At 40.5% G+C, this 23,389-nt stretch overlaps 1 protein-coding gene across 1 annotated transcript in view; it reads right to left on the bottom strand.

Moving 5' to 3' along the window:
• The window catches only part of LOC111154190 (steroid 5 alpha-reductase 2), a 44,122-nt gene extending 22,726 nt beyond the window's left edge, over positions 1–21,396 (bottom strand). The window contains exon 1 of the mRNA XM_022513641.1: positions 21,116–21,396. Within this exon, the coding sequence (XP_022369349.1) occupies positions 21,116–21,396 (281 nt within the window). The remainder of the gene's footprint in view (positions 1–21,115) is intronic.
• Positions 21,397–23,389: the final 1,993 nt, after the last annotated feature.

The raw sequence follows: 23,389 nt of genomic DNA, 5'->3' as shown, positions 1-23,389 counted from the left end.
GAGATGCAAGGGGTGGGTGTTAGGGGGATAGGAAAAGAATAAATGAAACAAGATGGGATTGGGAGGGAGACAAACCAAAAGAGACTCTTAATGTCACAAAACAAACTGAGGGTGGCCAAGGGGAGGGGTGTAAGGAGAGGGTGGTGGGGTTATGGACATTGGGGAGGGTATGTGAAATAAGTCAAGCAGAGATACTCAATTATCATATGGTTTCACTTATTTGTGGAGCATAAGAAATAACACAGAGGACATGGGGAGATGGAGAGAAGGGTGTTGTGGGAAATCAGAGGGGGAGACAAACCATGAAAGACTATGGACTCTGAAAAACAATCTGAGGGTTTTGAAGGGGCGGGGGGTGGGAGATTGGGTGAGCCTGGTGGTGGATATTATGGAGGGCATGTATTGCATGGAACACTGGGTGTGGTACATAGACAATGAATTCTGGTACACTGAAAAGAAATTAAAAAAAAAGAAATTCTATTGTAAAAGAAACCCTTCTCAATTCTACCATTTCCCAAATTTTTTGACCAAATAATTCTTTGTTATGTGTCTTAGTAATAACTTTTAATAGACCATATCATTAGCTCATGTTAATAGGTCATAATTCCATGAAATCATTTGGGAAATGCTGTGCTTAAGTGTGACCTACTTGTGTCAAAGTATTGATCTTAGCATAATGATACATTTACATTGTTATGAAGTCTTAAGCTTGTTTTTTTTAAAGCATGCTCCTAGTCTGAAGTCAGTGGATTTGTCAGAGATTTTAGTTCTTTTGTGTACTGTAAAGCTGCCACATAGGCATAGGATATTGGTACTCTAGTAGCTTGGCATAAATGTCTTATTTCAGGCCTATGTTGTCTTCCTCCACCCCATTATGTATGTTTCACTGCTCCCTTAGAGTGAAGTTTGTATTGTAAGACATTTCTGTCACTTGGAAATTCATTGTAGGGAAGATATTATTTCTGAGAGAAAAAAATACTCCATTTTAAAAATACTGTAATTCAAATTTCTCATAGCATACAACCTTGGTTAGAGTTAAGGTAGAATATTTCAGGACTGTATTTTCTCATCCAGTAAGTTTCTACTATCTAATATGTTTCTACTGTCTAATATGTATGTGATATTTTAGGTAACATATAAAGATCTAAATTCTACAAAAAAAAGAGATAAAGCAGATATCAGTGAAATTCAAAACATTAAAACAACAACTAAAACAAATAAGACAAAGACCTATTTTTTGAAAGATCAATGAAATGTACATACTTCTAAAGAGACTAATAAAGAAAAAGAGAAAGACACAATCAGGAATGAAATGGGGCTACCATTACAGAATCTGCAAACATAAAAAGAATAATAAAGAAATACCAGGAACTCTACATGCATAAATTTGACAATTTAAATGAAATGAACCGATCCTTGAAAAACACAGCTATCATAGCTCACCCTAATGAAATAGGTAATTTGAATAGCCCAATAACTATTAAGTAAATTTAATTCATAATTTTAAAACTCCCCCTCAAAAAAAAGCCCAGGTCCAAATGATTTCCCTGGGGAATTCTACAAACATTTAAAGAATTAACACCAATTCTACATAATTGTTTATTTTATAAAGCTAGTATCACCCTGATACAAAAGCCAAAGATAGTACAAAGAAAAAAAAAACTATAGATCACTAACCCTGACAAATATGAACAGAAAAATATTTAACAAATCGTTAACAAACAGAATTTAGCAATAGAATTCAGCAATATATATAAATAATCGTGCAGAAGGAGTAATTGGGGTTATTTCAGGGATGCGAGACTAGTTCAAAATTCAAAAATCAGGGACGTCTGGGTGACTCAGTTGGTTAAGCCACTGCCTTGGCTCAGGTCATGATTCTAGGGTCCTGGGATCGAGTCCCACATCAAGCTCCTTGCTCAGGGGGGAGCCTGCTTCTCTCTCTGCCTCTGCCTGCCACTCTACCTACTTGTGCACTCTCTCTCTCTCTCTCTCTCTCTGACAAATAAATAAACAAAATTCAAAAATCAATCAATGGAATCAACTATATTAGCAGAACAAAAAGAGAAATATTGTGATCATATCAGTCATTGTAAAAAATACATATATGTGATGAAATTCAACACCCAATAATGATAAAAACTCAGAAAAGAGGAATAAAGCTTCCTGAATTTAATAAAGCACATATACAGGGAACATTATACTGAATGGTCAATGACTGTTCTCCCTCTAAGATAATGAACAAGACAAGGATGTCTATTCTCACCACTCTTATTTAACAAAATGCTGAAAATTCTAGTCAGTCAATAAGATAAGGCAAAAAAAAAAAAAAAAAGCAAACACATCAGAAGGGAAGAAACAAAACTGTCCCTGTTTGCAAATGACAATTGTCTCTATAGAAAATCCTAAATAATATACAAAAAAAAAAACCCCAACCTCCTAATAAGTGAATTCAGCAAGTTTATAGGATACACTATATTCAGTTATATTTCTCTATGTTATTAATGGACATAGGGACACTGAAATTAAAAATACAAAATAATATTTACATAGTTCAAAAATAAAATACTTAGGTGCAAATCAGAACAAATATGTACAGGACTTGTATGGTGAAAACTACAAAGCATTAATGACAGAAATCAAAGAGCTAAATAAATGGAGACATACTATGTTCATGGATTGAAAGACTCAACGTAGTTAAGATGTCAATTCTCCCCAAATTGGTAGTAAAATTCCTATAAATTCTAACAAGATTTTTTTATAAATATAGAAAACATCCTTCTAAAATTTATATTGAAAAGCAAAGGAGTTTCAATAACTAAAGCTATTCTGAAAAAGAATAAAGTGGGAGAAATTTGCCTACTATATTTTAAGATCTATTGCACAATAGCAGTGATCAAACCTGTGTGGTATTGGTGGAGAGATACACACATAAATCAATGGAACAGAGAACACAGAAATACACCTACACAAATAGGCCCAGCTAATTTTTATAAAGGTGCAAAAGCAATTAAATGGACAAAAGATAGCCTTTCAACCAGAAAATTATCAGAATCTAGGGCTAAGCAAAGAGGTCTTAGGCTTGACACCAAAGTACCATCCATAAAAGAAGAAAAATCATAAACTGGACTTTATCAAAACTTTTAAAACTTTTGGTCTTCATAAAACCCTGTTAAAAGGATGAAAAGTAAAGCTACATGTCTGGGGGGGAACCCCATATCTTACAGAAGACTAGAATTTAGAACATATAAAGAACTCTCAAAACTCAATATTAAAAACAAAACAAATTTAATTATAAAGTGGATGAAAAACATGAAGAGACATTTTATTTAAAGGTAAGTCAGTTTTTATTTTAGCCACTCTGATAGGTTTGCAATAATATCTCATTGTGGTTTTACCTTGCATTTCCTAAAGATGTGAACATTTTTTCATGCACATATCTGCTATCTTTATATACTTCTAAGTATATAGAACCAACTGGTTGTTTCTATATGGATAACTGTGGCAAGGTGAAAATGGATGGTGGATGTACTACTTCCAAAACACATTAGTTATTTGTTACTGTTGCACAATAAATCACCCTAAAACTTAATGGTTAGAAACATCAATAAAGGGGCACCTGGGTGGCTCAGTGGGTTAAGCCTCTGCCTTTGGCTCAGGTCATGATCTATGGTCCTGGTATCGAGCCCCGCATTGGGCTCTCTGCTCAGTAGGGAGCCTGCTTCCCCCCATCTCTCTCTGCCTGACTCTCTGCCTACTTGTGATCTCTGTCAAATAAATAAATAAAATCTTTTAAAAACTCAATAAACATGTGCTTTGACTTACAGTTCCTATGTGTCCGGAACTTAAGAGTGGCTTGGCTGGGCAGTCCTGACTCAAGGTCCCTCATGAGATTACAGTTAAGGTATTGACCAGGGCTGCAATCATAAAAGGTCTGACTGAGGCTGGAGGATCTGCTTCCAAGATGGCTCATTCAAATAGCTGGATTGTGGGGGCTAGGTATGGACAGGTGGCCTCATCTTCTCCACACATGGGCCTTCTCCACATTCACTTCAACAAAGGGTAGCTTGGGTATCCTCATGACATTGTGGTAGGCATCCCCCAGATCAAGCAATCCAAGATAGAGTGCCAATAGAAGCTCCCCTTTTTTTGTGACCTAGTCTCAAAAGTCACATACCATCACTTTGCCACATTGTATTTGTCAGAAGTAAGTCACAAATTCTGGCCCCCATTCAAAGAGAGGGTGATTCGGCATCATATTTTCAAGGAAATTGCATCAAAATTATGTGTGGACATATTAAAAATATGTTTAAAAACTACCACAATGACCTTGGCAACTGAACTCCTCCACACCTTGGTTTTCCATTAATAAATGGAGGATAATAATGATGCCAACCTCAGAAGGTAGCTGGAAGAATTAAATGGTATAATTGAATAGAACTGATACATATTAGAACTTAATGACTCTTTCTTTCCCCCAACCAAGGGAATATATCAGTTTCTCTCTATAAAGCTGAGGGCCAGCATAAGAAAAACAGTGAAACTGGTCTTTGTGCCTTAGTCTTTGTGTCTGTTCACATAATATCCCCCCTATGCGGGCCTTTCCTCCTGATTCATTCTTTCTCTCAGGATCTCAAGATACAGAACATGCGTAACATAGACCTGCTTGGTCATACCCCAGAAGATTTCTTTTTCCTGGAAACTTCCCAATCTTGACAGTTTTTCAATTCTCTTAATGAAACCCACTATTCTTTTGTTCCAATCCCTCAGGATGCTCTACTCCCTGTCACCTTCTAAATGATGGCTAATACCTATGGCCAACAATCTTTCAGAAGCAGAGTTAGAACCTGTTGTGACTACATTTGCAACTGATTTTAGAGGAGTAGAAATGTGACACAAGTTATCCTCCCCACCCCCCAATTTTTTTTTCTTAAAACAAAATAGAAGATTGAAGATTAAACCTTACCCCCCTGAAAGAAATTTGAGGCTGTCACTCATTCACACTTCACAGCAATGCTTTAATCAAATCAGGTGGCACTTGCCCTACCTAAGATCAACTTCACTGTGAAAATGAGAATTGTGATTATGAAGGAGATATATCATTTTGAAACTGGACTCACTTGGGAAAAGGAAAACCCTAGATGGAGTTTTTTAATGTGGAGATTCCCTGTCATTGGATACCTCCAGGGAACATGAAGGACAGGAGAAGTAGTGAGAAAAAATGCTCAAATGAATGTGAAAGGACATTTTTCTCAGTCTTGCTTTGTTGCCTTGCATGTGGCAATGAGAAACACCTCCCAAGGTGACTTGGCTCATCCCCTCCACAAGGGCAGACAAGGAGCAGTCAAGAATGCAGGATTCCGTGTTGTCTCTCCTTTGGATCTATTTTGATCTTTTACCTGGCTCTCTGGAACTGTACTGCTTTAAATCAAGCAAAGCACTTGAATGGTAAGAATTTCAGACCAATCTCCAGGTCCCTCAGCCAATCAAAACCTTGTTGTTTCAGAGATGGGCACATGACTCAAAAAACCCCAATAAGGTTTTGCTTACATTTTTTTGAGAAGTGTCCTTCTCCACATGTCCTAGATCAGAGAGTATACAAGCTCTTAGATGCTACAGTCTTGCTACCACTGAAGGAAACCCTTTTTGAGAACAGAACCAGTAAAGGCAGAGCCAAGAGCTAGAGAGAGAAACCAAGTTCTAAAGGTATCTTTGGAACCACTGTATCAATCTGGACCTAAAGCTGGAATTTTTCAGTCATGAGCATTAATAAATTCAAGTTTTACTTCAGCCTATTTGAATTGACTTCTCTGTCACTTGGAACTGAAAGAGACCTGATTAAAGCACAATCACACTCTTCTCTTTTGAAATAAGCATCAGACTTTTCCAAATATAAAGCCAGAATTGGTGAGGGTTTTGGGTTGCATTTAATCATAAAACAAATTTTCCCCCAATTATTCCCTTCAGAGTAGAACCCACCAAGAGGTTCTTTCCTTGTTGGAGCCTCTCTGCATGCCAAAGGCATTGGGCCAACTAGTCCTCTGAATCCTTGGCTCACTTCCTGGAGCCCTTCCCAAAAAATAACAAACCCTGACAATGAACAGTCACTTGTCTGTATATACAAAGATGATACCTATTATTGTAAATAATGGTTTGGGATATATTAGAGCGTGGGATGTGCAGGCCAAAAGCAAAGGTGACTAAACATGGAATGAGTTAGTGATGCATCCCATTCAAGCTTACATTTTTTATGGACCTTGTGTCATGGGTTGAATGGTGGCCCCTAGAAAAGATGTGTCCATGCCTTAATCCCCAGAACTTGTGAATATTACTTTATAACAAAAGAGTGAAGATTGTGCTATATGGCAAAAGATGTGATTAAATTAAGGATCTTGAGGTGATTATCCTGGACAGTCTTGGTGTACCTTAAATGCTATCACATGTATCCTTATACAAGAAAGGGACAGAAAAAGAGAAGAAAGACACATAGAAAGAAGACAATATGAAGACAGAGAGCAGAGATGTGACCTCAAGCCAAGGAATGCTGACAGTCAGCAGAAGACAGAAGAGACAAGGAATGGATTTTCCTTTAGAGCTTCCTGAGGGAGCAAAGCACTGCTGACACCATGATTTCAGACTTCTGGCCTCTAGAATGGTGAGAGAAAAAATTTATGTTATTTTAAGCCACCCACTTTGTGGTAATTTGTTATAGCAGCTACAGGGAAATAATACATCTTGTTAGAATAATATTAGGCCACTGAAATTAATTTCAGTTCAGACATTTGATAGGGAAATACCAACCAAGGACAACAGAGCTAATATTTATATAGTGCTTACTAAGTTCTTTGTACACATTAACTCATTTAATCTTTATAGATACCCCAGGAGATAGATATTATTATTACCCCATTTTGCAGATCAGGAAACTGAGGCACAGTGAGATTAAGCAGCTCAGGGTCACAGAGCTATGAAATATCAGAGCTGGGATTTAAGTCCAGGTGGATCTAGTTCCAGAGTTTATGCTCTTGAGTACTTTGCCCTACCGCAGTGGCTATGTAGGAGGAAAAAAAAAAAAAAAAAACAGTCAGTTGTATAGGCATTTGTCTACATCAGAGGTTCTCATTTCTGGTCGCACTTTCAAATCACTCAAAGGGCTTTAGGAGCACTAAAGAGGAAGAAGCACATTGAAGACAAATTGTTCATAATCTTCAGCATAGAATCCTGAACATCAGCATTTCTTAAGGGTTCTCCCAGATGATTCTAATGTGCAGCCAGGGCTAAAGAACACGGACATAATAACCTCCAATTGTAGATTTAACTAATTTTTTTCAAGTTAGCATTGACGAGATGTTTGGCTTCTCCAAAAGCTATGTCTACAGAGAGAAATTAGATTGCCAAACCTAGTGAAAGGCCCAATTCAATAATACTACATTGTTTTCCCCTGCAGGGGAGTAGCTGACCATTTCATATCAAGGGCCATAGCATGGGAAAGATTCAATGTAACGTTTCCCCCAAGGATACTGTGACTTCTTCTCATCTTGCTCTGACACCCTATAAGTGAGGATAGTCAGGTTCCATTGTCAATGTCCAGCAGAATGTCATCTGGTTTGAATTATCTACTGGTCATGATCCAGCAGATCTATTTAAATTATGAAAAACATTGAGATGATTAGCTCATGAAGACCTAAAATATAGCAAACTGTTTTTAAGTTATTCTATTTATGTGTTTTTATATCTTTATATTTATGTCCTGATTGTACTGGGAGACCCTGGAACTCCCTTCTCTTTCTTCCTGCCCCTACACAGAAGTTCAATCTGAATATATGATGAATTACCAAAGTTTTAAGGAATTTTGAGTGTTCCTCTGAGTGATAGAAAGATAATCATCATTGAGTTACTACCTCTTACAAGAGACATACTACCACTGACCACTATTTATACCCTCAAAGGTAAAAAACACAAAGAGAATCAAATCAACCTGTTGGCCTGAGTAACTGATAGGTTAATTTGAATAACTAGTTTAACTTTTCTTTTTCTTTAAGTTGATCAGTTTGAGGTGGATTTGGGCATTGTATAGACACACCAGCTCAACCACTCATCCTAACTGCTCATGACCAAATAAATAAATTGTAAATGGTGCATGGAGTGGTTTTCAGCTTCAAGTGCAAAGTTCAGTAAGCCTATTATTGTAGGCTCAGGGCAAGGCACGTTCCACTGTTGGACACAAACACATCATTTCTCTAAGCTGCAATTTGTCTCTATTTCTCATTGTTTGCAAGAAGAAATTTCTGGTTTTCTAATTCCAGCTCTTTGGATTCATACTGCAGACCAGCTTTATAGGGCTTCTCTTGTTGTTTGAAAACTGTTCTATATAGCCATGTGACAATGAGGCCTATATATGCCATCATTCTGAGAACCTCTGAGAAGTTTCTACTTTCTATGTATATTCTACAAATATTGTCCTGGGACTAAGTAGCCCTGATCAAAGGGCACAATTTTCAAAGCTGGATCTGCCTCAGTACATCTTCCTCCTACATCTCCATTCCATTATTCACACTAATGAAAAAAGAAAAATTCACTTCTGAGGTCTCTGTGGCAGAATTTACCATGTGAAAGTTTCAGACCTGTCATTCATAAGCACCTGTTGATATCTCCCACCTTAAAGTCTTAGGGCACCTTGCCAGCAACAGTGACATGGAGCCATGTAACTCCTGTAAAGGAAGCCACCATTCTCCTATCATGCTTAGCTCACCACAAGTTTAGAGACTTGTAACATGGGACCTAAATGTCATTGTACATTAATCCAGAGAACAGAAAAAGCAATAGGTTTATAATGGGAAAAAAAAAAGGAAACTGTTAGGGACTAAATGTTTGTGTCCCCCCAAAATTCGTATGTTGAAATCTATTCCACAATGTGATGGTATTTGGAGATGGGGCCTTTGAAGGTAATGAGGTCATGAAGATTGAACCTTCATGAACAGGATTAGTCCCCTTACAAAATGAGGCCAGAGAGCTAACACATCCTATTTCCACCACATGAGGATACAATAAGAAGTCAGTCATCTGAAACCCAGAAAAGGGCCATCACCCAAACTGGTCCTTGCTAGCACCATGATCTTAGACTTCTAGCCTCCAGAACTGTGAGAAATAACTTTGTATTGTTGATAAGCATCCAGAGTATGGTGTGGGGTTTTTTTAAGATTATTTATTTATTTGTCAGAGAGAAAGAGAGCATAAGCAGGGGGAGCAGCAAGTAGAGGGAGAAGCAGCCTCCCTGCTGAGCAAGGAGCCTGATATGGGGCTCAATCCCAGGACCCTGGGATCATGACCTGAGCTGAAGCAGACCTTTAACCAACTGAGCCACCCAGGTGTCTCAGTTATGGTGTTTTGTTATAACAACCTTAGCTAAGACAGAAACACTCTGAACAAATTGGTAGAAAGTTTAGAAACACAAGCCAATGAGCTTCAAAATAATAACACTGAGTACAAGCAGAGGTTACTAAAACCAACATGTCAACAAGCACTACAAATGATCAAATTAGCAAAGATAAATGCCAAAACCCATCAGAGGAACTTTTGTTTCCACCAAGGATGGAGTAACAAGTTACCCTCCAGGCTGAACAACAAAAATACAAAACAAGAAGACAAATTATATGAAATATGATTTACACAACATTGAATATCAGGCAATGAAAGACAAGATTCTCTGAGAGACACACAAAAATAATGTAAGCTTTATAACAACTGATCCAGGTTACTTCTTTGAGAGAATTTTCCTTTTCAGGGAAGGGGATCTCAGAAGTTTGAAGACTTGCTGCACTGAGGAAACACAACTGAGATTCTAGATCAAGACATCTAGAAGTCTCAGGACAGAGTACTTAAGATGAGAGCAATACAGAGAGACCTGCAAAGGATCTTTCCCAAGTATTCAGCAGAGCCTTAATTAATGCACTTATGTAAGGACAGGATGACGGACAAGGATTAAAGGGAACAGTGCCCAGTGCTCACATATGGTCAGGAATAGATCCCTTTCCTAAGAGCCAGAAGTAGAAAGTCATAATATATGGGACTTTGTTAGAATATTCATAAAGGCCTTATCTCATAGGAAAGAATTTGCCCTGTTACTAGCACTCTTCTAAAACCACTTAGAAAAATCAGATCAAGACCTGAAAGGATCAAATTATTTCCAAGTTATTTAACTACATCCCAGAGTAAAGCTCAAGAATATGTATAGGAATACAAAAATATTTAACACACAAGAAGCTACACCTGACCACCCAATCAAAGATTATCAGGCATGCAAAGACGTGGGAAAACATTCACCATAATTGGAAAAATAATCAATCAAAACTGACACAGAAATGATACAAATGCTAGCATCAGCAGACAATGACATTAAAATAGCAATTATGGGGCACCTGGGTGGCTCAGTGGGTTAAGCCTCTGCCTTCGGCTCAGGTCACGATCTCAGGGTCCTGGGATCGAGTCCCGCATCAGGCTCTCTGCTTGGCATGGAGCCTGCTTCCTCCTCTCTCTCTCTGCCTACTTGTGATCTCTGTCTGTCAAATAAATAAATAAAATCTTTAAAAAAAATAGAAATTATGATTATTCCAGTTTTGGAATGAATGAGTCATAGAGATAAAAGGTATGGCATAGGGAGTGTAGTCAACGGTATTATAAAAACATTATATGGTGACAGATGGTAGCTACACTGTGGTGAGCACAGCATAATGTGTGAACTGGTTGAATCACTATGTTGTACACCTGAAGGACTTCAATTTTTAAGAAAGAGCTATTATAACTACATTCCACATGTTCACAAAATTAAGTAGAGACATGGAAGACAGTAGAAAGACCAAAATCACACTTCTACTGATTAAAACTACAACATCTGAATTGAAAATATCCCAGATGGAATCAACAAGATAATATAATGCAGAAGAAAAGACTATGAATTGAAGACATAGCAATAGAAACTACTCAAAATGAAATACACTGAAAAAAAGAATTAAAAAAAATGACAGGAGCATCAGTGTGCTCTGGGATGGTTTTATACATGTGTGGGCCTCATAGATATATAATCACAGTTTCTGAACAATAGGAGAGAAAAGCAGGGAAATGAAGAATAATGTATAAAAATAGTCCAATTTTAATGAAAACCTTAAATCCAAGGATCTAAGGAGTTCAAAGAACCCCAGCACTAAAGTAGTGAAGAGAACTATACCAAAGTATATAATAAATTGCTCAAAATCAATGATGAGAAAGAAATACTAAAAGTAAACAGAGATAAAAAGGCACCTGTACAGAGGAACAAAGATATGAAGGACAACAGATTTCTTTTTATAGACAATGCAAGCAAGGTGACAATGGAGTTACATCTTTAAAGCACTGAAAGAGGACCATTGTCATTCTAGAATTCTATATCCTAGAAATATATATCTTCAAAAACAAAGGGAAATAAAGACATTTTCAGATATACAAAATCTAAAAGAACTGTTCTGAAAGAAATAAAGTTCTTCAGGCAAAATAAAAAATAACACCAGATGTAAATATGGATCAGTCCCCAAAAGTGAGGAGCATCAGAAGGGACAACTACATGGGTAAATACATAAGTTTTTTATTATTTAAACCTCTTTAAAAGATCACTGACTGGGGCACCTGGGTGGCTCAGTCAGTTGAGTGTCTGCCTTCAGCTCAGGTCATGATCTCAGGGGCCTGGGACAGAGCCCCATGTTGGGTTCCCCCCAGCAGGGAGTCAGCTTCTCCCTCTGCCTCTCCCCCCAACTCATGCCCTCTCTCTCTTAAATAAATAAATAAAATCTGTTTTTTAATTTTGTTTAAAAAGGGGTGCCTGGGTGGCACAACCATTAAGCACCCACCTTCAGCTCAGCTTATGATCCCAGGGTCCTGGAATCGAGCCCCACATCAGACTCTTAAAAAAAAAAAGAAAAACACAAACCTGAAGTTTCAGCTATTTCCATCATTTTGTATTCCAACCATTACCAATACTAACTCACACGTTAATGTGGATTTTTCAGAGTGTACTCTTTATGTGCTATTTTTTTTAACAAATATTTTAACACGTACAATTTGTTTTTTTTTTTTAAAGATTTTATTTATTTATTTATTTATTTGACAGAAAGTGAGACAGCGAGAGAGGAAACAAAGCAGGGGGAGAGGGAAGAGGAGGAGCAGGCTCCCCACTGACCAGGGTGCCCAATGTGGGGCTCAATCTCAGGACCTGGGATCATGAACTGGGCTGAAGGCAGACATCTAATGACTGAGCCACCCAGGCACACCTACATGCTCTTCTTTTCACTAAAGGATTTTATATACTTATTTTTATCATACATCCAAAAAACTAATATTTTTAACTATACATGATATTCCATCATATTATTATCACCTATTTATAGAGCATTTAAATAACTTCCACTGCTTCACAGTTCTGAATAGTAACACTGTAACTTTATATAAACTGATTTCTTTCTTTTAGATTATTTCCCTTGAGAATTTCCCCTAAATGAAATTCCTGAGCCAAAAAACAAACAAACAAAAAAGTGAACAGTTTTTCAGCTATTATTAAACATTGCCAGATTAGCCTCACAAAAACGTAGAGCAATTCTCAGTGACACAGGGCCACATATTCATATAATTTTCTCACTAGTCCACCTACAGTATTTTTTAATCTTTACTCAGGCATAATTAATAACCAACTGCATGTATTCAAAATATGAACTCTGATAAATTTTGAAACTATCATGGTTTCAAACCATGAATATATCCATCACCACCAAAAGTTTGCTAATACCCTCCATAATCCCATTTCTATCCTTTTTTTTCCCCTAGGAAACCACTGATACTTTATGTACTCTAGGTTAGTTTCAAGCTCACAGAATTTAAAAAAATGGAATCATAAAGCATGTGCTCTTTTTGGCTTGGTTTCTTTTACCGAGTATTTTGAATTTCATCCCATGTTGTAGCACACATCAATAGTTAATTCATTTTTACTGATGAGTAATATTTTATTATATAGATACAACACAATTTGTTTGCTAATTCACCTGTTGGCAGACATTTGGGTTGTTTCCAGGTTTTGGCTACCACAACTAAAGCTACTACAAACATTTGCATACAAATCTCTGTATAAATATACGCTTTTATTCTTATTGGGATAATAGTTAACAATGGAATGGCTAGGTCATATGGTAGATTTATGTTTAAATTTTTTAAGAGACTGTCAAAGTGTTCTCGAAATGATTGCCATTGTACATTCCCGTCAATGATGTAGGTGAATTAGTATGGTCAGACGTTTTTAATTTCAGCCATTCCAGTGGTTGCATACTGGTATCCCATTTTGCTTTCATTTACATTTCCCTAATGCCTAATGATGTTGAGCATCTTTTCATGCTATTTGCCTTTATGTTTTCTTTATTGAAGTATCTGTTCATACCATGAGATGCAAAAGCAATTCATTAAAGAAAGAAAAGTCTTTTCAGTGAGTGATACTGAAACAAATGGATATCCATACACAAAAGAAGAACTTTGATTCATACTTCTAACACTATATAAAAATTAACTCAGGATGTCTGGGTGTCTCAGTCAGTTAGGTGTCTGACTTGAATTCAGCTGAGGTCATGATCTCAGGATTGTGAGACTGGGCCCCATGTCAGGCTCCATGTGAGGCATGAAGCCTGCTGAAGATTCTTTCTCTCCATCTCCTTCTGCCCTTCCCCCATATAAAAAAGATTAACTCAAGGTGAATCAGATACATAAATGTAAAACCCAAAACTATAAATCTTTTATAAGGAAACTAAGAGAAAACCCTCGTGACCTAAGATTAGGTGAAGATTTCTTTGATATGACATCAAAAGCACAAAAACAAATAGAAAAATTGGATAGCATTAAAATTTTAAACTTCTGCTTTTCAAAAGACATGGTCAAGAGAATGAAAAATAAAAGCCACACAGACTGGGAGAAAATACTTGCAAAGCATATACCTGGTAAAGGATTTGTATCCAGAATATACAAAGAACTTTCAAAACTCAATAATATGAAAACAAAGGATCCAATTCTCTAATACTTAGATTTGTTTATCAGATATGTAACTTTGGGCAAGTAAAGAACATTCATTGAGAGACTGAAGTGAGGCACTGTACTGTTGTTAAAGAGAGCAGATAGGGACATGAGAGAGAAATAGACACAACACTCAGAAAAGGAACACAGGGTGTTTTACATCAGATAGAAAAATGTCAAAAGCATATTACCTATTTTCTTCATGCTAACTTCTAGGATCAGCCTTGAACACATAACCCAAATATAATAGAACAGCTTTAAAAAGGTCATGGAACCTGATTAAGGTTTGGATAGTAGGATTGGCTATTATGGCATATATTCAAAAGACATTTGGTATTAAAAGGAAGAGAGGCATTCCAAGTTAGAGTATCTGAAGCACTGGGCAGTTGTAGGTCATAGGTCATCAGGCCCCTTTTCCTGACTGACCATCACATTCCCACCCCCAAGTGTGGGATAGAACATGCTTTGAGGACCAGCTCAAGTGCCAGCCCATCACTCCCCCTCACCCCTACCAATCACTGTCGTCAGATGGAGTGCAGTCTTTTGTGAAATAGCATTAATGATAGTGGTTGTCTCCAAAGACAAAATAAGATAACCAATGTAAATCATGTAACATAATTCCTGGAACACCCAGAGCTCAATAAATATTGGTTTCCCTTTCCTTTCCCCCTCCTCTAACCAAATGGAAGGCAAATTGCACTGTTGGCCCCAGTTCAGAGGGTTTTTCAATTTAGAGCTCCTATGCTGAGCTCTTATTAAAGGATCTTGGGTTGAGCACGGCGACTTTTTAAACAACTTGATTCCAGATTTTGATGACCCCATTGCCATATGTGGGAGAGAGTCAAAAATGGAATGGAAGGGGCTCCAGGCTCCAGAACCAAGTTGCCAGGCTCTGGCAAGAATCCATAAGGAGACAACTTTTCTGTTCCATCTCGAAACAGAAAGCATTTATGCCCACCCTCCTGCTGGTTGAGGGCCCATCATTAGAGTATCTCTCCTGGCCTTTCCACTGTCCCCCACTCATTCCTCCTCAGGGAAGGAGAAGTGAATTGCCTGATTGGTAAACTTAAAAGCAGCCCCTCTCAAGAGGTGTGTGCAGCTCAGCCCATCTCTCACTCAGCTGTCTTTTTCAGACCAAGCTCCCCCGGGGAAAGGCCTGAGGTTGTTCAGCTGTGAGTGTTGCTGAGTATTTCTGAGGTACAGTGTTAGGAGGCCCATATGTAAGCCACATTGCCCCAAATCAGCTTTAAAGAACTCTAATAAGGGTGGTCATTTGTTGCATTCCTAGGTTTATCTCTCCATTGGTTCTGAACTTGGGTGGGAGAGAGGAGTGCCCTCTGGTCCATGTACACACTCAAGCACAGATAAGCACCACAGACAGCATGTTCAGTGGCATGACTATGGCTCCCTATAGGTCCCCCTCAATTTGCATCCTCCCACCTGCTCTATGCCTCTCAGATTGACATTGCCAATACCCACTTTCACACCAGAAAGAATGATAAACACATAATGATTCATAATGATTCTTTCTTGCCTTCATCCTGGAGGTCAAGGTGTTGTACTTTGGTATCTTGCGCAGGACCTAGCATGGTTCTGAACATGTGGAACTATGAGAAAGAATCAGGACACTGGGTTCAAGCCCCACTCTGTTCCTTCCTAGCCATGTGACTTCATACACATCACTTCACCAATTTGGATCATTGTTTCCTGATCTTATTTGTTCTTTTTAAGCAACATTATGGTAGAACTTTATGAGCAAGAACTTCAACATTAAGAGCAAGAACTTCAGCTTTTCTTCAATGTGGCATAAATGAAATGGCCAAGATCTCTAATGCTTGTCTATATTTTTGGCAAACAGAGCTCTACTTTTTTAAGATGTGCTCATGATGTTGTCCCATTTAGAATGTAAACTCCAAGACTCCTTCTATTTCCCACAAGTGTTTAGAGAAAGGACTTAGAACCTGAGAATTCTCAGAAAATGATGTTACTACCAATTTCCTGTTTAGATGGACCAGAAATATTCTAGAATTGGCCCACTGCTTTGTTACAGGATTTAACAAAATTTTATTATAGTACTGCCAGGAATGCATCAATTTACTAATTAGAAAGCTATGCCATTCACAGTTTTCTTAAGGAGGGGCTGGCAAGAACTGTGGGCCATAGTCCAAATAGTGCCCACTCCCTGTTTGTGTAAATAAAGTTTTATTGGAACACAACCACATTCATCTGTGCATATATTATCTGTGGCTGCTTTCATGCTACAGTAGCAGAGAACAGTAGTTCTCTGTATGCCTCTGTATGGCTTTTCTACAGAAAAAGTTTGCTAACCCTCATGCTAAAGAATCTTACAGTTAATCCTACTTGATCAAATTAAGCCTCATAATGTCCTTAACACATAATTAAGCAACCACAAGAATGTGGCTCATCCTGCATCTCAATCTGTAAGAAAAGAAATTTGTCTAGGTGGTTTCCATTATAAGCATCAGTCAATATTCTGATTCTTAGCCAATGAATAATTTTCTTCATGAGGTTTTTGGAGGGATTTTTTGTTTGTTTTGTTTGTTTGTTTGTTTAGTTTTTATGAGTTTGTTTTATATTTAAAAACACATTTCTCTCTCTTTTTTTAATTTAAGTATCATTGGCACACAATGTTACATTAGTTTCAGGTGTACAACATAGTGCTTTGACAAATTTATATATTAGGCTATGCTCACCACACTGTTACCGTCTGTAACCATATGATGCTATCATAATACCATCGACTGTATTCCCTGTGCTGCACTTTTCCACCCCGTGACTTAGTCATCCTGTTAGGGAAAGCCTATATTTCCCATTCCCCTTCACTCCTCACTCATTTTGCCCATTGACTACCCACCTCCTCCTCGGGCAACCATCCATTTGTTTCCTTCATGAGGTTTGATTACTTCTGAATAGTTCAGACATCGGCATCTCTTACGAGATTGGAGAAGCACTGACGAGGTGCATCAGGGGACTCAAATTCCAACCTCTTTTTTGCCCCTAATTGACTAAACCTCCTGGTGCTTTACTTCTGTAAAATGAGGAGGTGGACAGATGAAGATGGAGTTTCCATAGAGCAGATAATTACGGTCCCAAGTGTAAAGTGTATCTTAGAAGGCCACACTGGCTGCTATGAAAGCCCAAGGAATGGTATCACACCTGGATTTACAGCAGAGAAGGGATTCAGAGACGGCTTCTTGGAGGAAGTGATCCTGATCTGAGTTTTGAAGAATAAGGAAGAATTCATGCTGCTGGAGAATGAACTACCCAATAAAGCAAAAATGCATCTTATGGAAGCCATCATTTTACTTGGCTAATTAGGAAATGTCATCTGTTTCAACATCTAAACCCCAGAAAAGATCTGAATTTAGACCAACTTTAACGTGTGTGTTACACTGTGCTTCGGGATACACATCATGAAAAGTCACTCCGCAAGCAACTTTTCACAATAAAATCTCCTTTTTTTGTGTGAAAACATGTTTCTTTTCCTTCTTCAGCTAAATACCAAGGTCACATCCAAGTCTTGAAAGAGACATCAACTGCCACAGGCATAGGTGGTGTGATGGTCATTGCACAAGACACAAAGACTTCTTGGGAAAATGAAAATCAATCAGAGAGTGTTAGCAAAGGATCATTCCAGGGCTGCAGGCAAGGCTAACAAGAGATAACTCTGACTTCGAACAACTTTGGCAGTGGGATTAGACAACATGCTTACACAGCAATCATTTTCATGTGGCTAGACCATCCGAACATTCACAACAATAGATTCTGAAGGGAGGAGAATTATCTCAGTTGACCTAGCCATGCAATCTCAGTGGTGATTTCTAAGTAATCACTGGCTCTCCCATAATCCAACCGCCTGTACCGATGTCAGAGGTAGAATTCATTCATGCATTCAACAAATGTAGTGAGTATTAATTAGGCACCAGTGCTTTTCTATACACTAGGAACACAATCATGAAGAGAGGACACAAAAATCCTTGGCCTTGTGGAACTTAAATTCTGGGGAGGCACCTTTGTACAGAGAAAAGCGCAGAGTTTTAACTACTATCCAACAGAACATACTGCTGTTCTGAACAGTCCTGAAAGGACATTTTGCAAGAGTCTAAGCCACACCTGAGCCAGCCTTCTTCCTGATCCCTTGTCTCTTCATCCTGGTCTCTGTGTCACAGCAATTTACAGAAGAGGGCCTGATGCTTTTTTCTTAATGTACCCTCATTTATCAAGCCACACGACTCCTCAAGCCTCAAAAAAAAATGTTCATAGGCTTTGAACTACTTCTGGAAATCTCAACTGAAAAACACACCTAACTTCTGAATAGAATTTAGGTTGCAAAAATGCACTTTAACCTAGCTTCCCCCCTACAAAATAAGGGGGCAAATTAAATGTCCAACTATAAATTAATGGATAGGTAAATTATTGTTTTTACATGAGATGAAATCATATGCAGACATTAAGATTGTACTTACAAAGATTCTAATGATAATGAAAGAAAACACTTATTAAAAAATATTAGGTAACCAAGCAGAACAAAACTAAATATATTCAATATGACAAGCCTGTATAAAAATCTACTAAGAAAAATCAAAGCCTTGAGGGAAATGTCCAAAACATTAACCACTGATATACTTAGGTGTTGAAATTATGAGTGTTTTCCTACTTTTTCTATTTTCTTCTTTTTCTTAAGTCCACATTTATTATTTTCAGAATTAAAAAAATAATAATTTTAAGCCTAAATATAGTTTTTTTAAAAGGCAAAGACAAGGAGGCAAGAAAAAGTATAGAACAGTTTATCTTGGTAGCTAAGAGCCTGAGATCTGAATTCAAACCCCCTGGGTCTGAACCATGGTTCCCCAAGTTACTGTGTGACCTTGGGCAGATTTTTTAACCTTTCTTCCCTGTAGTTTGTCGCCTGCAAAGTGGAGATGAAAATAGTGCCTATCTACATAGGTTGGTATGAGAATTAGTAGATAATTCACAAAAAGTGTTCAGCAGAGCATAATAACCCATAAGCACTCAAAATAACAGATCCAGTACTCCAGTGGCCTCAAAAAAAGAGTTCACACAAGGGGGAAAGGTGGGCAAACATCACATCTTCATGTCTCAGAAACAGTTAAATTCAGTGGGCAATTTTCCCTCAGTCAGAATCAATCCCAAAATCCTTAACTTACATTTTAAATTTTCCTCTGAAGAAGATGGACAGTATGTTGATACTCATTTTATGGGTAATTACTTCCTTGGTTGTTTTCTTTTTTTTTTTTTAATGTACTGATTGGTCATCATTTATTGTACACAGTGACTTTTAATTTTAAAAACAAGTCTGAAAATTATGTTAATAGGACCATCAGAAAACACTAATCATTACTTTAAGATGAAATGACCTCATAAAAATACTGTTTATGGTACTGACAGGTGTTATTTTAAGATAAAACTAACAGTCTGATAGAATCATGTTTTTTGTCAAAAGTTGGTTCCAAAAACTGTGAAATGAAAAGTTAGTCTCTTAATTCCTGCACCCAACATATTTTTTTTTTTCTGTACAAATTAAGCCACTTAAATCTGGGTAAGATAATATGGTTGTTCATTAAGACTGCACCTTGTCCACAACAGACTTTTGTTATATATTTGCAGAAAGGACACCCATTTCAGAAATTTTAGTTCTTATTGCTTGCCAATACTCATCTTTTTAAAAGAATGAAATTTTGGTTCACATTGCATAAATATGAAATCTTGACCAATAAAGAAGATCCAGAAGGTAAGACAGGTTAAAATTTGTTTCTCTACAACTTCTCCTGAAATTAGGCATCCTGATGAAAAAGAACGGTGCCTTTCAGCTGCCAGCATTCTTTACCTTAATTTCTAATCTAGATTTCCTAGATCTTTTGATCTTGGAAATTCTCTACTCAAAATAAGGTTGTGCTTCTGGTTCTTCTTGACTTGGTGTGGCAACTTTTCTCTGTCATAGACTCTTCTTGCATGGAGTTTCTGCCTGCTTAAGGCGATGAACACGTCTTGAACGGTGGAGTTTCACGGGCTTAGATTGGAACGTGGCTGGGCACTAGCTGCATCACCTTCAGTCACTGACCCTCACTCAGCCTCGGTTTCTTAGTCTACAAAGCAGGCAACATCAACACAGATCTCACACGGTTACACTGGGGCTACAACAACTGCCTGGACACTACAGGCGACTTACACTCAGGTATTCTTCCCTTCCCCTGGGAGTCTTTTTCGAGGGTCTACAGTCATTCTTCTAGAGCTTTTGATTTCTTTCCAGTCTTTCCTTAGACCAGAAGGCAAAGCTGTCCTGGATTCTTGATTGGGATTCTTAAATTAGGAGCATTTGATTTCTACATTAACTTCGACTCCTTCCCGCTTAAGTCCCAGGGAACCGGCCAGGCAGAGGAGTTGGTGGCGAGCGCCGCGCCTTTGCGGGGAGGGGTGCTGAGAAGTAGGGTTCTCGCTCAGGCCCGTGGGTTCCCATCCCGTTCTCTCTCCCACGGTGGGAGTCCGTGTCAGACTCTGCCCACCTCCCTCCGAACCGCAAAGATTAAGTTCTCGACCGTCTGAGCCGGGTGTTCTCCGAGAGATGCCCAGACGTGGACTCTCTCGGGCTCCCAGAACCAGCCTGACCCCGCCCTGCAAAGGAAAGGTGAAGGGAGATGGAAGGGAGATGGAAAGGAGATGGCAAGCCGCCGCAGGTGTCGCGGCGCGGGCGGAATTGGGGAGGAGAACAGTCTGCCCAGCCTGAGCCGGCCGGCTAGTCTTCCTCCCGCTCCATCTCCTTCCCCGCAGCAGCCAGAGCGTTTGGAGCCGGCGGGAGAGGAGCGCGGGGCTGGGGAAGTGCGGGAGGCATCTGCCCCACGACGGCTTCTCTCCTGGCCGGCGTCCAGCCCGCAGCCCTGCCCCGCCGCGGGCTACCCTGGAACGCGGCTCCGCGCTCCGGTCTGCGATGCCGGGTGCGCCGCGCTCCTGGACCCCGGGAACCTGGCCGGGCGCCGCGCCCGCGTGGAACAAACGCTACCTGTGGAAGTAATGTGCGCAGAAGAGGCCCAGGAGCACGGTCGCAGGCTGGCCGAAGAGCGAGCGCGGCTGCCGGGCGAGGAACCCCGCGGGCACCGCGAAGGAGGGCAGCTCCTGCAGGAACCAGGCGGCGCGGGAGGGCAGGCGGGTAGCGGTGGGCAGTAGGCTCTCCGAGTACTTCCCGTAGCCGGAGGGCTTCGCCAGGTACAGGACCAGTGCCCCCAGGGCGGCCAGAGTGGCGCTGCCTGCCAGCACCGGGCTCTGCTGGCAGGGAAGGGGCATCGCGCCGTGTTCCCCGCCGGTGGCTGCCGCTCGTGCAGAGGAGAGCGCTGTCTCCGCGGCCCCTTTATGGGGCGCGAGACGCCACCCTGCGTCCGCCCCTTCGGCCTTGGCTCCCGCCCTTCCATCTCGCTTTCGCTCGGCCCGGCCAGCCCTGGCTTGGCGCTGCATCAGTGCCCGTTTCGCTCGGCTGGCGCTTGGGGAGGCAGCGGAGGCGTGGGGAAGGATCCAAGGGCCAAAAACGTGTCCTGGGGTCCTCCCTCCCCGCCTGGGACTAGACCACATCCGCCCCTCTGCCGGCGCCCGCCCTTTCCACCGCCTGCCGCTGGTCTCCCCTTTGCCCCTCGAAGACCTGTTCTCACCCATCGCCCTCTGATGCCGCAGCTTCTAGGACTAGGAAATCAGAAGAGAAAAGCCACAGGGACGATTTAGTCGGGGTCGACCTCTCGCCCCCAAAACACTCCTGGGCGGCCGCCACGCAGTCTCCAGCTCAGACCACTCCAAGCCTGGATCTCCCCAATCCCTCCGCTTCCCTACGCTCCTTCACTCCCGGTCCGCTCAGCCCTGCATCCTTCTTACGACCCTGGGCCAAGCATCCAGGCACTTCCCGCGCCCGCCAGCCCTTCTGCTTGCGGGCTTCATGCACCTTCCACATCTCAGCCAGTGCTCCCACTAACCCACTAGGCCCCCAGGGCCCTCATTGCTCCGCCATTTCTCTCTGCCTTGCTGGGTGCGCCCCTGGGCCTCCCGCCTGAGTTAAAGAGGCACATCCCCTAAAAGCGGGTGCACGAGCAAGGACTGCGACTAGGAGTAGTGATCTTGTCAGTCCGCCCTTGCCTCTTCTCCAACACGGGACCCCGGCAGCCGCCCCAGACTCGGGCTGAAGTCCACGGTTTCTGCCCCCTGACGCCCTCTCCCCACTCCCGGAGCTGACGAGTCAGGTTACACGTAGTGGTGCCACTGGGGATGCTACTGTGCTCTGAACATCCAGTTGTGGTTCTTTCTTCCATTTTTCCACCCTCCTCTCATCCTTCACCCACTCGTACATTATCTATCTCTTCTTCCCTTCTCTGAATCAGTATCCAGACCTTCTTAGCTGCCTTTCTCCGAAGATGTGTGCCCTTTTAATCTCTTCGGTCTTTTTTGACCTGGTTCTCTCCTGCAGGTTGACCTTCTCTTCCTGCATCATTCTTCCATCTTCCTGTCCCACCTCTAGTAGGGATTACTTTATCCCTATTAATTTTCTCCTCCCGTCCCTACTTCAGTCTCCACCCCAGCCTTCCACACCACACCGTTCCTTGGCTCTTTCTTTATCCTCTCTCTTAGCGCCAAGTCACTGCCTCAGGAGCCCCACTCCTTCCCCCATCCACTCCTGCCTGTGCTAATGGCTGTTCCAATGAAAGGCACACTGTCCCATCTGCCTAATTTGAAGTCGTTCCCTTATATCTGGGATGCTTCCCAAACTTGATGAGAACCCCATCTTACAGGTCTAAGAACCTTGGTAAACCCTACGCAAAATGAACACACACCCCTAACAGTCACCAATCAACTTGCTGAGAACCAGTGATAAGGAAGAAAATCTTTAAAGCAGCCAGTAAAAAACAAAACAAAACAAAACAAAACAAAAACCTAGAGGGACAAAGGTAATAAGTACAACAGATTTCTCAGACACTATGCAAACCAGAAGAAAATGGGATGCTACATTTGAAGTGCTAAAGGAAGAAAATTTTTCAACGAAGAATTTCACATCTAGGGTGCCTGGGGGCTGGAGGTGGGGAAGGGCTCAGTCTGTTAAGCAGTTGCCTTTAGTTCAGGTCATGATCCCAGAGTCCTAGGATGGAGTCCCACCTCAGGCTCCCTGCTCACTGGGGAGTCACTGTTCTCTGCCCCTCTTCAGGGCTCCTCTTCTCTCTCTCTCTCTCTGTCTGTCTCTCTCTCAAATAAATAAAATCTTGAAAAAGAAAGAAGGAAGGAAGGAAGGAAGGAAGGTAGGAAG

This window comes from Enhydra lutris, unplaced genomic scaffold (genome assembly GCF_002288905.1).
Source record: "Enhydra lutris kenyoni isolate GAN:26980312 unplaced genomic scaffold, ASM228890v2 scaffoldscaffold35, whole genome shotgun sequence".
In the NCBI taxonomy this organism is placed as follows: Eukaryota; Metazoa; Chordata; class Mammalia; order Carnivora; family Mustelidae; genus Enhydra; species Enhydra lutris.
Note: the sequence above shows the minus strand (reverse complement) of the source record. Positions and strands in the feature narration are given on the sequence as shown.